Genomic DNA, 17,202 nt, shown 5'->3' on the forward strand with positions numbered 1-17,202 from the left:
TCTTCGACGAAAACTATTTGATGATGCTGGGGGAGATGGCGGTCTGAGTCTAGAGCAAGCGATTAAGAAATGTCGCATTGCTGAGAGCTCACAAAAAGACATGACAGTACTTCAAGGTGAAAAAACAGTGAAAGTTGTCAACCCAAGAAGGAAGATCAGCAAGAGTCATGCATCACAGCATGACCAAGATGAGTCAACAAGGTCTACTCGCCCACTAAGAAAACAAAAGGATCATGTGGAAATTGTGGCCAATTACATCCACCGAGACAGTGTCCTGCATACGGACAGCAATGTCATACCTGCAAGAAGTACAATCACTACAAGGCCCTCTGTAGATCAAAGAAGCAAGTGAATGTAGTAGCGGAAGAGGAAAGTGATGAATCCGATGAATCTCTTCTCTGCTTGCTAGTGAGGAAAAATAAGAAACTGATGTTCATTATGAAAACATGTGCGGGTGACAGTCGTAAAGATATCACGTTTCAGCTAGACACTGGAGCCTCGTGCAACATATTGAACTACCGGGACTACTGTGATCTTGGTAAACCGCCATTGGTTGGTAGTCAATCTAAACTCCGTCAGTTTGATAGATCAGTGACTCGTGCCCTGGGAGGATGTAACATACAGGTAGCCAGGAGATCTCTCTATGTCTTTGTTCACACACAACCATAGTTTACTATCTCTGGATGCATCATTGGAACTAGGCCTCATATCACTAAAAGAGGAGTGGGTGAATCTTGTGTCAGATGAAAACTTAGAAGATATACTTGGCAGCTATGAGGATGCCTTTGAGGGAATTGGTTGTTTGCCTGGAGAATATCACATTGAGATTGACAAAGGAGCAGTGCCAAAACAGTCACAATAGGAAAACACCTCCCTCAATGGTGAACGATCTCAAAGCAAAACTGGATTTGTACACACAGAAAGGAATTCTTGCTACAGTAGATCACCCAACAGCATAGATTAGCAATCACGTAGCTGTGCGAAAGCCAAATGGAACACTCCGAGTATGCCTCGATCTGTCAAATCTTAACAGAGTAATACTAACAGGGTAATACAAAGGAATCATTTCCCAATGCCCACTTTGGCTGATGTGCTATCAGAACTGTGTTAGGCTAAAGTCTTCTCTTTGTGATGCAAAGGACGGTTTCCTGCAGATAAAACTGAGTGACAGTTCCAGTGATCTTACTACCTTCTGGACACCTTTCGGAAAGTACAAATGGTTGAGAATGCCCTTTGGTCTGTCTTCGAGCCCGAAGAATTTCAAAGGAGATTGTCTGATGCGTTGAGTGGCCTCAAAGGAGTAACCATGGTTGCAGATGATATCTTGATTTATGGAAAAAGATCAACATATAAGGAGGCAGTCAGAGATCACAATGAGAAGCTAGAGAAACTACTGACTAGAGCTGGGCAAGTCAATCTCAAACTCAACAAAGAAAAATGCAAGTTCCTAATGGAAGAGCTCTCCTGCAATGGACATGTGATAACTAAGGAGGGTATCAAGCCAGATGGTGCAAAGGTAGCTGCTATAACTGCCATGAATCCTCCAACTGACAGTGATGAGGTAAGGCGATTTTATGGGCATGTGAACTACCTATCAAAGTTCATCCCAAATTGCTCTGCTGAATGTGAACCTTTGAGACGATTAATCGGCAAAAGCTCGGCAGAGTTTGTGTGGCAAAAGGAACAGGAAGAAGCTTTCAAGAAAATCAAACAGTTGATAACTAGCACTAAAGTTCTAAAATACTTTGACGTTAACAAACCGGTCGTGGTACAGACCGATGCCAGCACAGACGGCTTAGGAGCGGTGCTGCTTCAGGATGGTTGCCCAGTAAGTTATGGGTCAAAAAGCTTGACAAATTCAGAAAAGAACTATGCACCTATTGAGCTGGAATTGCTAGCCATCGTGTATGGCATGCAGAAGTTCGATCAGTATGTATTTGGCAATCCTTCTGTAACTGTTCATACGGATCGCTGCCCTCTTGAGCCAATTTTCCTCAAGCCACTGAACAAGGCACCAAAACGACTCCAATCCATGCTGTTGGCTCTGCAGCAATATCCCATGACAGTAGTATACAAGCCTGGAAAAGAACAAATCACTGCAGACTTGCTATCAAGATCACCAATAGAACCAGCCACGAAGGGAGTTCCTGTGGAACAAATATTCATGGTGAATTAATTCAAATCCTTCATGTCGGATCTCGGCACACAAAACATGAAGAGAGACCTACCTGTTTCAGAAACTACCTACAATTTCACACAGCAGGAGACCAGCAGAGATGAGGTTCTCAAACAACTCCAGTCAATTATCCTAACTGGATGGCCTCAGAAGCCAGCGGATGTGGTAGACAGTATCAAGGTTTACCATTCCTTTAGAGACGAGTTGGCTGTTCTGGATGGTATCATGTATTGTGGTTTAAGACTGGTAGTGCCAACTGCCGCACGACCAGAAATTCTAAAAAAAACTGCACAGCAGTCATCAAAGGACCATAGCAACAATCAGACGTGCCAGAAGTGCTGTTTATTGGCCCAACATGGCAGAAGATATATGACAGAAAACGAAAAGTTGTGTAGCTTGTGCAGTAGAATGACCTGTCCAACAACGAGAGACAATAAAACAACATGATATCCCTGGTCAACCCTGGATCAGAGTCGAGATGGATATTCTCACACACAAGAATAGAGACTATCTCCTGCTTGTAGATTACTACTCAGATTTCTTCGAGTGTGAGCCTCTCTATGAACTCCAGTCGCGTGATGTGATTAAGCTGTGTAAAGAGACCTTCTCGAGATATGGTTTTCCTCAACAGCTTCAATCCGACAACGGATCGCAGTTCACATCTGCGGAATTTGCGACTTTCAGCAAAGAGTGGGGTTTTCACCATACTACCTCCTCCCCTGGACATCAGCAGTCAAATGGGAAAGCCGAATCTGCAGTGAAGATTATAACAAAATTGATGAAAAGAGCTGAATATCCATACCTGACTCTTCTAGAATATCGCAACACTCCAACAGCAGGATTAACGACATCACCAGCTGAGCGGATGTTTGGACATGCCACCAGGTCTATACTACCAACTAACAGTCAACCACAGGCAGAAGTTTTGCAGCAGAAAGCACAGCGCAAAACACTGATCCAGCAGCAGTACAATAAATCAGCCAGAGATTTACCGCAGCTCGAGATAGGGTCTCCGGCGCTGTTGAGAGACTTTCAAACTCTCAAAAATCGATGGCAGCCAGGTCGAGTAGTTGATCATCTCTCTGATAGATCTTATCTCATAATAAATGATCAAACTAAGCAGTCTGTCAGACGTAACAGAGTAGATTTGAGACCGGTTGCAGATCCAGATACAGCAGCTTCACCAGCTAAACAAAATGCTTCTGATATGCCTGATGCAGATAGTCCAGTTAACATACCTTACACGTGTCCATCAACAGAGTGCAGTGAAATACCGAGTGCTATGCAACCATCATCAGATAGCAACGAAGAGTCGACTTGTAACACTGGTGCTGTATCCAACTCCAAGATGGCACCAAAACCAGCATGGCAGAGATCTAGACCCACGAAAACGCCCAGTAAATTTAAGCCATATGTACTATACAAATAGTTTGATACTTGCCACAAATGGACAATTGGGCGCTTGTGTTAAATTGTCACAAACCATGTAAATTTGATTTATTTCTTATATTTTGTCAGGTGATGTTTTCGTTCATATATTTCTTGCAAAGTCGTGTTAGCTGTCACAATTTTTTCCATGTGATGTTTCAGTTTGATAAGTTTCAACTTCATGCATGTCACATGTACGATATGTTTTTTTGTTTTGTTTTCAAACTAACCACTTGCAAGTTATGCAAAAGGGAATGTTTGTGTTATGCTTGACGCATGCATGTTATATTGTTTTATCAGTTGTCTTGAGTTATGACCATTTCTGTTTTGTAGTTGTTGTGAGTCGAGTGGACCTTACATTAAAGTACTAAACTTACAAATCTCAAGTTGATTCTTCACCAACTAACAACAAACATACAAACACACAAGCTCTACTAACAATCGCAAGCACAATTCTCACCATTGACATCATTTGCGCAGTATTTCCGATGAATGGCAGTGGCTTAGGGTAAGGCAGGCCCATCTTATCAAATGTGTCAAATGTTGACGTGCCATACCTGGAACATATATAGGCCTACATGATTATTTAATTTCATATTACATAGATAAGTAATGCAGCGATAATTGAAAATGAAATGCAAATTCAATTATACTTACAAAACGTCAGTTTTTTAACAGCTTCGAAATGGAATAATGTGCTGTAGAGTGTAAAGAGACAACATGCACAGGCCACTGAGTAATGAAGAAGTTAAATAATTTATACTAGGTTATACTAACCAGTAAAGAAGACCACACGCAATGAAGACAAGGGTAAGCCATACAGGGATATCTATTCCAAAAACAAGCATGACCGTGTTTGTTTTGGAGTAGGAACTAACGATTTCAATGAAACCTGCTTGCAAACGTCAGTATCGGACGCGTTAAAACTGATAGGCACAATTGGGGTGTCAGCGACCTGTTTGCTGACCTTGGTCATTCGAAGGTAAACTAGGCCCGTCTTTCTATACAATTAGGGCTAACAATTACGACTAATACACTATTATAAGTATAGACATGTCTACTTTTATCGCAAGATACAACATAGAGTTATCTCTGATGCGCGATTTCTGTGCATTAAGTGGCTAAATTTTAGCAGTTTCCTCAATTTTATTAAAACATGTTAGAGACGGAATACTCCAAGCGTTAACAACCTTTAGTTCAATGGACTAGCATTTACCACTCCTATAACTCTTTTTTCGTAGTCAACCTGGAATTCCCAATAACTTTTTGTGATCTCAGCAAGAACCATGCTCACGTGCAATTAGAGTTCAGCTTAAATCTCCACAAGCTAATTTTTGTTTAACAAATATAACAGTTGCAACTGTTGTTATATTAACAACAGTTGCAACTGTTGTTAATATAACAGTTGTATGTTAATGTAGTGAAAACGAGAGTTGTGTGTAAAAATATACCAAATTTTACCACGGTTTGTCGGCTTAGTTTCATATTAATGACAATTGCTAGTAGCTAACTAGCGCTGAGTCGATAGCTAACATTGTTATGTGTGGTTGTGGAGAAATTATGTTATGCATAACTAATCCGAATCTACACACAATATCAGTGTTGAATTTGCTTGTCATATTATTCTATTTTGACTATGTTTAGTTTGTGCACTTTTACTTAGCTTGTGGGTGCTAATTTGTTTATTACTGGTTCAGGTATAGTGAAGGTTGTTATAGCTGAAAATCATGTTTTTAAATAGCTGTATATTAGCAATGTTCCCACAAACGTAAATGTCAAGAGATTAGTTAATAGGTAGGAAACTTAGCAGTTACAATACATTCCTACAGCATATATTATCTCCCACTAACGGAAACAAGTATGCATCAACAACCATTGTTTACATGCTGCATACGTGTACAATATTCTTACCATTTGATGGTGGAGTTGGGAATTACTTACTCAGTCCATAGCAACACTATAGTAGGAAAACAACTCCTATTCAGTCTATCCATTTATATAGAAGTAGCTTTATAGTTATATTCATTCCATGTCTAGCAACTAAGGAAGCAACATCATTTAATTGTATACTAATAGTTGATCGATCAACATGTATATTATATCATAATATCTTACATCTAGACTGCTAATCTAACCCCAACCCAGTCTTTAGAGGGTTGGTTGGAGGTGTACGTACATTAGCGTATATATGAGGCATCGTTACATGAACTATAGCATTGGATTAGCCTTGTTGTAGAACTGTAACCTGACCATCACTAGACTACCTCCCACCTATCGGCATCGACACTCACATAGACGGTGAATAACACTATAGCACCAGCTAACCAGAGTCCTCTGCACCTAACGACAACCACAACTGAAGTGAAGACTATCCATATATAAGGAGATTTGGACTCATACTAATACTGAAGGTAGATAGCTCATTTACAACAAAATAAGCTACAACAAGGTGTTAAGCTATTGTAAGTAATGCTGATATTTACCAGTACAAGTTACTTCTTTATTCTATAAGTCAAACAATTAAAATACACAACTAACAAAATTCTAAAACAATAATATTAATGACAAAACAATTAGAAGAGCTAATAAAAATTACATCCTTACTCGAACGGTCGTCTGTGTTTGCTTGGCTCGGTCCATGCGGCTGCGAGTTTCGATAGTCCAACGAGAGTCGTGAGAGGTCATAGGTAGAGAGTGTCGGCAGTTGAGATAGTGGCGTAGAGGAGGCTCAGCTGGTGGAGGAGAAGGAGGCTCAGCTGGTGGAGGAAAAAGAGGCTCCATTGGTAGAGAAGAGAGAGAGAGAGGCTCCTCAGCAGGCAGATGGGAAAGCATCCAAGGAGGCCCTCGGGAAAAGAGAGAGCCAGAGCTCAAGCTAGAGCCGGAGATAGAGATGGGGATGGAGGGATGCTGAGTCATTGGAGCTGTTCTCTTTTATAGATGTCTGGCATGTGGGATGGTTAGCCTGTGGGTGTAGGTTGAGTGTTAAGGTTCGATGCTTTCTGTCAGGCGTGTGAAGATATCTTGTTTGCGTAAGTTTTCAGCTGGTGCATGTGATGTTGACATGTAGGGTTGAGCTCGTGACTTACTCCTGGTATCTAGGTCATGTTTGACAGGAATGGCAGATCTGTATGTGACTCATTTGACTCGTCTTTAATGTTTCTCTGGTGGCTTCTTGATGATAGTGGTTGGTAAGTTTAATTGCTTCGACTTCCCTTTGGCATGTTCTCCATCTGGTGTTGATGCAGTTTCTATGATTGATTTCTTCCAAATTTGAAGTTTCTAATTTGCTTTTGACATTTTCTAATTATTGAATCTTTTAATGTCTTTGGGTGTCTTGCTGCTTGTACGAATTATATGCTTATCCTGTGGTCTGGCTACATTCCCTGTTGGTATCTTGTTTTCGCAGTATTTCCATACAACAACATTCATGTTTCGCGTTCGAAGTCAATTTAGATATATAGTTTTCGATAATTTAATTTATGCGTAACTTGCAATATTTGTTTACTTATTTTTTTGATGATTAGAAACGAAGCACTATAACGTGTGCCACAGTGTTTGGTGTGTATTTTGTAAAGAAAACAGCCCGTTCCTTTACTCTGCCAAGGATTAATATGAAAAAAATATGTTATGCATAACTAATCTGAATCCACACACAACATCAGTGTTGAATTTGCTTTTGTCATTTTATTCTATTTTGACTATGTTCAGTTTGTGCGCTTTAGCTTAGCTTGTGGGAACTAATTTGATTATTACCGGTTTAGGTACTAGTAAAATTGTTAAGCTCCTGTAAACAATACTGATATTTATTAGCAAAACCTATTGTTTATTTTTCAGGTCAAACACTTGAAATACACAACTAGCAAAATTCTAAACAATAGTATTGATTACAAAAAATTAAAATAGCCAATAAAAGTTGCACCCTCACTCGAACAGTTGTCCATGTTTGCTTGCTCTGTCTGTGTGGCTGCAAGTTTCGACAGTCAAAAAAGAATTGCGGCAGTCCTTAAATGTAGAGGCAGTTATAAGTAGTTGATATAGTGAGGTAGAAGAGGATCAGGCGATGATGGAGAAGGAGGGTTCATAGATAGCGAAAAGCTAGAAGCTCCAAAGGTAGAGGGAAGAGAGAGGGAGACTCCAGAGGTGGAGGAATGCGCTTCAGCCGGCAGAAGGAACCTCAGCAAGTTTTTGAAAAAAAGAAAAATAGATCTTGAGTCGTTGTTGCTGTTTTCTTTCATAGATGTCTCTGTTAGTCTGTGAGAAGGTGTTTAGGCGCTCAGGTTCTGTTCCATATGTTGCAGAGTGTTAGCAATTGAGTGAACTTCTCGTAAATACATCATGGGATTGTAATGATTGGAAATGAAAACTAAATCTAATTGCCTTGGTCGTGTCTGTTACATGTCTGATATATTTCAATGGTTTTCTGGCATGTCAATCGATGTCTCTTTCCTTATAGATTACCTCCTTTTCACAGGAGGTTTCTAAACAGCTTTTAGATGAGTATATGATGACTGTTTTTATTGCTGGTCTTCTGGTGTATTAGGTGTCATGTTTATTGTAATATTGCATCTATCGCCGGTGTTTAGGCGTTTTTCCATTATGCTATTTGCTTTTGTTAATACTTCTATACAATAACTCTCCACAAGACAGCAAAGCCAATAAACACCCCGCGTTTTTAGCCACAAGAATATATATATATATATACTAGCTGTGCTACCCGGCGTTGCCCTGATATCAAAAATCAGCTTACAAACAATGAGAGGTAATGAGATTTGCCTGTCACTTGCTGTTAGCCTGGCACAGTGCCAATGGAAAATTTTAGTAATTTCACTAATAAAAGCTACTATTTGTACGGAACTATGCCATGACTTTATGTCGTGACCAAAAGCGCTAGCCTATTTGCTTTCCTATACCGACATATCGCCTCGCAAATCTATCAAGCTCTGTAGCGTAGTTAGTAAGTCGTCGGTCTGGCGAACAGAAGGGTCTGATATCAAACTTCAGCGATACGACTTCATTATTTCAATAGCTATAGCTGGGCGCACCTACAGACGACATACGACCAATTTTGAGAAATATAGATATAAGATATATATATTTAATAATATATATATTATATATCATAGATACATCATATATACATATAACATGCAAAGCTCATCACTTTTGTGATTTGAGCACTCTGGTGTCGGCACATTGACTTTCTTAAAGTCTGTGAGGCAACTTAGTTGTTCTATGGCAGGAAGTCAACTTTCATTGGTAATGGGATTTGTGTTCCTTGCCTAAGCTCTGAGCTGCACTGATGAGGCTTCAATAGCCGAAAAAGTACTGTATGTAGCATGAATATATGCTCCCTCACTTCGGTTTGGTTGAGCACTCTGTGAGAGGTGCGACACTATATGCCTTTGTGCAAAGCTCATCACTTTTGTGATTTGAGCACTCTGGTGTCAGCACATTGACTTTCTTTAAGTCTGTAAAGCAACTTAGTTGTTTCATGGCAGGAAATCAACTCTCATTGGTAATGGGAGTTGTGTCCCTTGCCTGAGTTCTGAGCTGCACTGATGAGGCTTCAATAGCCGAAACAGTACTGTCTGTAGCATGAGTATATATATGTATATATATATATATATATATATATATATACAGTCAAACATGGATAACTCGGCCACGGATAGCTCGAAAACATGGTTAATTCGAACGGTTTCTTTGGTCCGTTCCCATGTAATGATAAATTGCTATAGATAACTCGAACTCAACACTGTTAATTCGAACTGTTTTTTTGCCCAACGGCTACCGAAACGGTTGTTATCGCTTTAGAAAATCACTTTATTCAAAGCCATAGAGGTAAACCTCATCTTTTCGTAATTCATAAGCGTTGTTATTACCACCATCGGCAAAATAATTTTGTCAACGACTTTTCTAAAGGTTTGGTGAAATTTGATTTATACTGCTATACGATTAATAGCACGGGCTTGCCGGGTCACGCGCGCAAGGATTTTCGCCACGCACATACAAAACAAAACAGCATGTTGTTTTGTATCTGCGTGGCGAAAATCCTTGAGTGCGTGACCCGGCTAGCCCGTGACGAATAGTTTTCCGACGTTGATTCCGTGTTGAATCAACGTCGGAATGTTGAATGTTTAAAACGTCTTAAAATTGTTTTTATTAAACGTATACGTTGTCTTAGCTAAAAAAACTATTCATCGTTTGACCTAAACGCAGAATACGTGTGTACATTCAATAAGTATCCATTCAAAAAGCGTGAGTGATATGCAATGTACCGTTAAACCTCGTAAAACTTTTAATTGAACTGCCTCGGAGTGTTGCTCTTAACGAATCCCAGGTAAAGTAAGGGATTTTTCTTTGGTAACTTTTTCTTGAAGTTGCATAAACTTCAAGAAAAATCGGCAAAATTGATCGTGGGTAAAACGCTCAAAAGAAAAAGATGTCTTTTCTTTTGAGCATTTCAACAACGATCAAATTTTGCCAATGTCAATCTAAAAAAACGTCCTGGCAATAACATCACCTCAAACAACAAACCAATCTCAAGTGATAGAAAAATTTCTATACTTTTTGATAAAAACGTTTAAAACTTTACATTAGAAGCATTTAATTTGAAACAAGCCATTTGTGCTTTTGATTTATATTATAGTTTGCATATGTACATGTATCTACTAATAAATAAGTAAATACATGGACTTGTGACAGTGCTCTGATAACTTGAACGCTCTGATAATTCGAACACTTTTGCTCGGTCCCTTGAAGTTCGAGTTATCTATGTTTGACTGTATATATATATATATATATATATATATATATATATTTAAAAGAAGTAAGAGATGACTAAAAATGAGTTTTTGTTACTAATAGTTTCATGTACAAAGTACAATCATCAGACAACAACTCATGCTAAAATGACTACCCTATTGCCAACGTTAGGGCTCACATTCAAAACTGCATCATTAAAAGATTAAAATATTAAAATCAGGGTACAAGCCTGTAGCTTACATATGAGATAGAGAGCTTTTAAAAGTTATTGTCCAAAAACAAAGTTTACCAAAAAGTAAATTAAAATGATGTACAGTGAGTGTTTATGTAATACTGTCAGCTAAAAGAAATTTTCTATCATGTCTGCAGGTTGATGTTATTTCCTGTCGTTTATTCAGACTACTCTTTTCAGGGTGCATAATAATGTAATATTTTTCAAGCAGGCACAAATTGCACAGATTAGAAGTGTTGTTGTATGCAGCAGATTGCTTGACGATGCTCCATTTAATGTCATATGCGATGTTGCGATCTTTTAGCGCCCATATATGTTTGCCAAGGCTGGTTTTATTTCTTTTGTTGGTGTCATTAAATGTTGCTCTGTGGTTAGAGTAGCGAGCCTTAAACGTTGTTTCGCAAAGTCCAATATGTGACTGGTTTTGTTGGTTAGCATCTGTAACAGTCGCTTGGTAGATAATGCTACTAGATAGGCAATGTCCTTCCAGCGGGCATTCCTCCGCTCTTCTGCAGTTACAGGTTGTTCTTGTGATGGTATCTTGATTTGCTGCACTCTTAATTAGTTGTTTATTATGACTATTATGATTATTATGATGTTGCTGATATTTCCCATGCAGCTGTAGCTGAGTTTTAAGGTATTTTCATTGAATATCTTTCTGAGTGGGTGGCCTTTATAAAATACTTTGCGGACCATAGTTATAAAAACATGACATACATTTGTACTCGTTGCAGCATTGAACGGTGGGTTGTACCATATGATATTTCTTTTTCTGTTAGTTTTACGGTTGCTGTGTTGAATTGGAGTGTATGCCAATTTATGGTGGTATCTGCTTTTGTTTAAGGCCTCTTGATATATGCCAACTGTTTCTTTGAATAGTCTCACTTGATGATATAGCGGACAGGCGCTTGCTGATGGAGTCTGGTATGTTCTCTAATATCTGAAGCGGGTGGTTTGATTGGGTATGTATATAACGAGGGACGTTGTTCGGTTTATTGTAAGGCTTGTACGTGTTCTGGTTGATGTCGAGTGTGACGCCCAAAAAGTTCACAACTTTTCTATTTGCCTCTATAGTTATTTTTAAAGCATACTTGCTAAATATTGCACAGAGTTCTTTCTTTATCTTCTCAGCATGTCTGGGGGTGCACCTAACCATTCCCAAGCCGTCAGCTCAGTATAAGCCAAAGTTGTTATCATACTTGCTGCTGATCTTATGCAACATAAATAATCCCATCAGCTCGCAGGTCTCGGCACCATCATATGACCCCATTGTTACATCGAAAGAGCTGTTGTCTCTACTGTTTTTATCCAGCAATTGTCATTGTTTACAAGCACAGATCTTTTAGCATGTGTAATTATGTTTCTTGTGTCAGGATCTATTGGGGTAAAATCTGACGCATAGTCTAGTGCTTGGTTCATTAGGTCTAATGTGATTGAAGGGTAAAAGTTAACGACATCAAATGAGATAAAGCTCATAAAGCATAAAGAGATAAAGCATACAGCTCTTACTTCTAGTAATAGAGCACTATGCTAGAGAAGCGTGACATTACTCCATATATATATATACAGTGAAACATGGATAACTCGCCCTCGGATATAGCGAACACATGGTTAACTCGACTGGATTTGCTTGGTCCGTTCCCACGCAATGATAAATGGCTCTATATAACTCGAACTCAACACTGTTAATTCGAACTGTTTTTTGCCCAACGGCTACCGAAACGGTTGATATCACTTTATAAAATCACTTTATTCCAAGCCATAGAGGTAAACCTCAAATTTTCGTAATTCATAAGCGTCGTTATTACCTCCATCGACAAAATATTTTTGTCAACGACTTTTCTAAAGGTTTGGTGAAATTTGATTTATACTGCTACAGTGTATACGATGAATAGCACGGGCTAGCCGGGTCACGCGCACAAGGATTTTTGCCACGCACATAACAAAAACAGCATGTCGTTTTTGTTTTGTAATTGCGTGGCGAAAATCCTTCCGACGTTGATTCCGTGTTGAATCAACGTCGGAATGTTGAATGTTTAAAACATCTTAAAAATTGTGGTAATTAAACGTATACGTTGTCTTAGCTAAAAAAAACTATTCATCGTTTGACCTAAACACAGAATACGTGTGTACATTCAATAAGTCTCCATTCAAAAAGCGTGAGTGATATACAATGTACCGTAAAAACTCGTAAAACTTTTAATTGAACTGCCTCGGAGTGTTGCTCTTAACGAATCCCAGGTAAAGTAAGCTAATCTTTGCATAAACTTCAAGAAAAATCGGCAAAATTGATCGTGGGTAAAACGCTCAAAAGAAAAAGATGTCTTTTCTTTTGAGCATTTCAGCAACGATCAAGTTTTGCCAACGTCAATCTAAAAAACGTCCTGGCAATAACATCACCTCAAACAACAAACCAATCTCAAGTGATAGAAAAATCTCTATACCTTTTGATAAAAACGTTTTAAACTTTACATTAGAAGCATTTAATTTGAAACAAGCCATTTGTGCTTTTTATTTATATTATAGTTTGTATATGTACATGTATCTACTAATAAATAAGTAAATACATGGACTTGTGACAGTGCTCTGATAACTTGAACGCTCTGATAATTCGAACACTTTTGCTCGGTCCCTTGAAGTTTGAGTTATCCGAGTTTCATTGTATATATATATATATATATATATATATATATATATATATATATATATATATATGTATATATATGTATGTATGCATGTGTATGTATGTATGCATGTGTATGTATATATGTATGTATATATATATATATATGTATGTATATATAGATATATATATATGGGTCGCGGTCACAGAAACCATGGTTAAGTCGCAAACCACGAAGTTGAGTTATCCGACATTGAAGTTGCACTAACTGAATTTATAATATTGGTAACGATTTTTGTAACACGTGCATCTGGACCAATCACAGAGTGATCTTTCTGAATCTGAAGTCAGTTTAGCCAATAGAAGTCTTTAACCCTCGGAAAACCCCATTAAAACCGTTGCTATGCTAAACAGGAAGTACTAAAAAATGGCGTCCGATAAATATAATTGTTTCTTTTTTGCTGATTTTAAAGATAACTTTGACATTTTTGACACTTATAATGAGTACTTTGGTATTCCAACTGATGTCAAAAGCAGTAAAAGTAAAGGGAACTACGATGATATTTTCCTAACGATTCTTACAAGCTTATTACAATATTTAACTCTAAGAATAATTATTCGATTTTATAAGAATGTTTTCAGATTTAATTTTAAGAACAATCATTCGAGTTTACAAGATCGAAGTATATAGTGATCGATGGTGTGCAATATGTTACTGTTGTTATTTTTCTAAAGATTTTGTTGATGATTTGGCTGTGCCCAATATCGCGATACTGCCAAGCCGTTTTTAATATCTGCAAAATTAAGTAATACGTTTTTTTTATAAATATAAAGCTATTTCTATGACAACCAGCTAAAATCTGTTTAGATTTTTAAATTCAGCATAATTTTTTGAATGTAAATACAAAAATCTAGACAAATATCACAACTTCTTGATATTTGTTGCTATGACGTTTTGAAGTGTAAACAAAATTGTGCATTGGTTTTCGTTTCTCAAACTTTAACGCCAGTTTTCTCGGAACTATGTTTTCGCACTAATGGTAAACGTGCATTCAGTTTTTTGACCATAGAATCTGCTGTAATTAAGCTAGAATCAAAATTTTTTTTGCAAAATAGCTGTGAGAAATTTCACCTTCTGCTAGTGTAGATAACTCTAAATCTCATAATCCCGACTTAACCATGGTTTCTGTGATCATGACACATATATGTATGTATATATATGTATGTATGTATGCATGTGTATGTATATGTATGTATACAGTCAAACATGGATAACTCGAACTTCAAGGGACCGAGCAAAAGTGTTCGAATTATCAGAGCGTTCAAGTTATCAGAGCACTGTCACAAGTCCATATATTTACTTATTTATTAGTAGATACATGTACATATACAAACTATAATATAAATCAAAAGCACAAATGGCTTGTTTCCAATTAAATGCTTCTAATGTAAAGTTTAAAACGTTTTCATGAAAAAGTATAGAGATTTTTCTATCACTTGAGATTGGTTTGTTGTTTGAGGTGATGTTATTGCCAGGACGTTTTTCAGATTGACATTGGCAAAACTTGATCGTTGTTGAAATGCTCAAAAGAAAAGACATTTTTTTCTTTTGGGGTTTTACCCACGATCAATTTTGCCGTTTTTCTTGAAGTTTATGCAGATTACCTTACTTTACCTGGGATTCGTTAAGAGCAACACTCCGAAGCAGTTCAATTAGAAGTTTTACGAGGTTTTACGGTACATTCTATATCACTCACGCTTTTTTAATAGATACTTATTGAATGTACACACGTATTCTGTGTTTAGGTCAAACGATGAATAGTTTTTTGTAGCTCAGACAACGTATGCGTTTAATTACAACATTTTTTAAGACGTTTTAAACATTCAACATTCCGACGTTGATTCAACACGGAATCAACGTCGGAAAACTATTCATCACGGGCTAGCCGGGTCACGCACTCAAGGATTTTTGCCAAGAACATACAAAACAACATGCGATTTTTGTTTTGTATGTGCGTGGCGAAAATCCTTGCGCGCGTGACCCGGCTAGCCCGTGCTATTCATCGTATCGCAGTATAAATCAAATTTCACCAAACTTTTAGAAAAGTCGTTGACAAAAATATTTTGCCGATGGTGGTAATAACGATGCTTATGAATTATGAAAAGATGAAGTTTACCTCTATGGCTTTGAATAAAGTGATTTTCTAAAGCGATAACAACCGTTTCGGTAGCCGTTGGGCAAAAAAACAGTTCGAATTAACAGTGTTGAGTTCGAGTTATCTATAGCAATTTATCATTACGTGGGAACGGACCAAAGGAAATGTTCGAATTAACCATGTGTTCGAGCTATCCGTGGACGAGTTATCCATGTTTGACTGTATATGTATATATATATGTATGTATATATATATGTATATATATATATATATATATATGTATGTATATGTATGTATATATATGTATATGTATATATATATGTATGCATGTATGTATATATATGTATGTATATATAGATATATATATAAGTACATGATGTTCAATACTATGAACAACAGGGTTGGAAAAAAACCACTGTTTTTATAAAAAAAAAATGAAAAAACCAGGGTTTTTGGTTTAAACCGGTTTTTATGGTTTAAACCGATTTTAAATTGGAATGATGACTAACTCCGGGTATTTCAGTCATGTCTGGTAAAAGTTGGCAAAACTGTGTACATGCAATCGCCTATATGTTTTTTGGCAGTTTTTCGATCCACTGATTAATGCATTTTCTTGATTGAGTTTTCTGAGGACCTTTGGGTGTAGCAGATGTTTGCGGGTTGATTGAACTGCAAACATTTTTTTTGCTCAGGTTCTTCTCCTGATTAGTATCCCATTTCTCTGATATCTCAATGCGTTTGAGAAATATATTAGGTGAAAACTTGTGACAGTAGTTTTTGCTAATCATTTGTTATTTCATATCTTTGAAGAATTTTTCCTCGTTTTGTTATTTTCTTTTTGTTTCCATTAAATATAACAATAAAGTGTGAAATAAACTTGCGGTAATGCTACCTCCAACAGAAGTTGTCCGTCATTGAAGTTGTTTTTATATAGTTTTGTTGTCCTTTTTGTAATTATACTTTTAGGGCAATATTAACTTGTGTTGGACAAAAAACTTTAACACTGATAACTTGCTAAAAATGGATTTGATCGGCTGATTTGAACTACTTCCATTGTCTTAGAGGTAGTTGCTATCTAACAGTGCGCACTCGATTAGCATGTATAACTTACTAGCATTAAGATAACTTAATAAAAAGTCTTGATTATCAATAGCGATGATCAACCACTAGTCTCAATGATGGAATTGGCTAACGAAGCAAAACTGTTTTGGCTCAAGTATCTTATTGTGCATTTTCCAACGTGGAAACTTGAGTCCCTGACGTGTTTGTTTTACTTTGAGCTTCACAATGTTGCAGTGATTTTGCAAGAGCACTTTCTATCTGTCTACCACACACCTCAAACAAGTCTTACAACATTTTTTCCTGCAAATTTTTTAAATCCTGGTACACCACTCTTTTAAGCATTATGCGAAGGAAGTATGAGACCATAGACACTCCTACTTCTGGCTTTACAATGACAAGTAGCAACAATTAACTCAGATGTTAGTGATCAACTTTTGCCTAACTATTTTAGATCAGGCGTTGTGACCTTCGTCACTAATACACCAATAGATTTATTTCAATTTGCAAGCTAAAAATTATTAAGGTAAACATGCTTTGCCAAAGCGCTAGCTCTAATAAAAATCATTGTCAAGTAAAAAGAATCAGTGCTGTGCATGTAGGAGGAGACAACTCTAGTTAAGTCATAAAAGCTCAACTCAAAAGGGTTACACACTGATGGTGATGAGAATGAAGAGACTTCTTTTTCGGATGAGTCGTGCTTTCGATGACCTCACTTAACATTTTACTTGTATGGAATTTGGCCCTAGTCCCTATTTCTCTC

General features: G+C 37.4%; 1 protein-coding gene across 1 annotated transcript in view; it reads right to left on the bottom strand.

Annotated features, from left to right (window-relative positions):
* The window catches only part of LOC137403907 (cytochrome P450 3A11-like), a 29,912-nt gene extending 25,417 nt beyond the window's left edge, over window positions 1-4,495 (bottom strand). The window contains exons 1-2 of the mRNA XM_068090017.1: window positions 4,382-4,495; window positions 4,065-4,161 (exon numbers count right to left, since the gene is read on the bottom strand). Of these exons, the coding sequence (XP_067946118.1) occupies window positions 4,065-4,161; window positions 4,382-4,452 (168 nt within the window). The 5' untranslated portion in view covers window positions 4,453-4,495. The remainder of the gene's footprint in view (window positions 1-4,064; window positions 4,162-4,381) is intronic.
* Window positions 4,496-17,202: the final 12,707 nt, after the last annotated feature.

This window comes from Watersipora subatra, chromosome 9, assembly GCF_963576615.1.
Source record: "Watersipora subatra chromosome 9, tzWatSuba1.1, whole genome shotgun sequence".
NCBI classification, from domain to species: Eukaryota; Metazoa; Bryozoa; class Gymnolaemata; order Cheilostomatida; family Watersiporidae; genus Watersipora; species Watersipora subatra.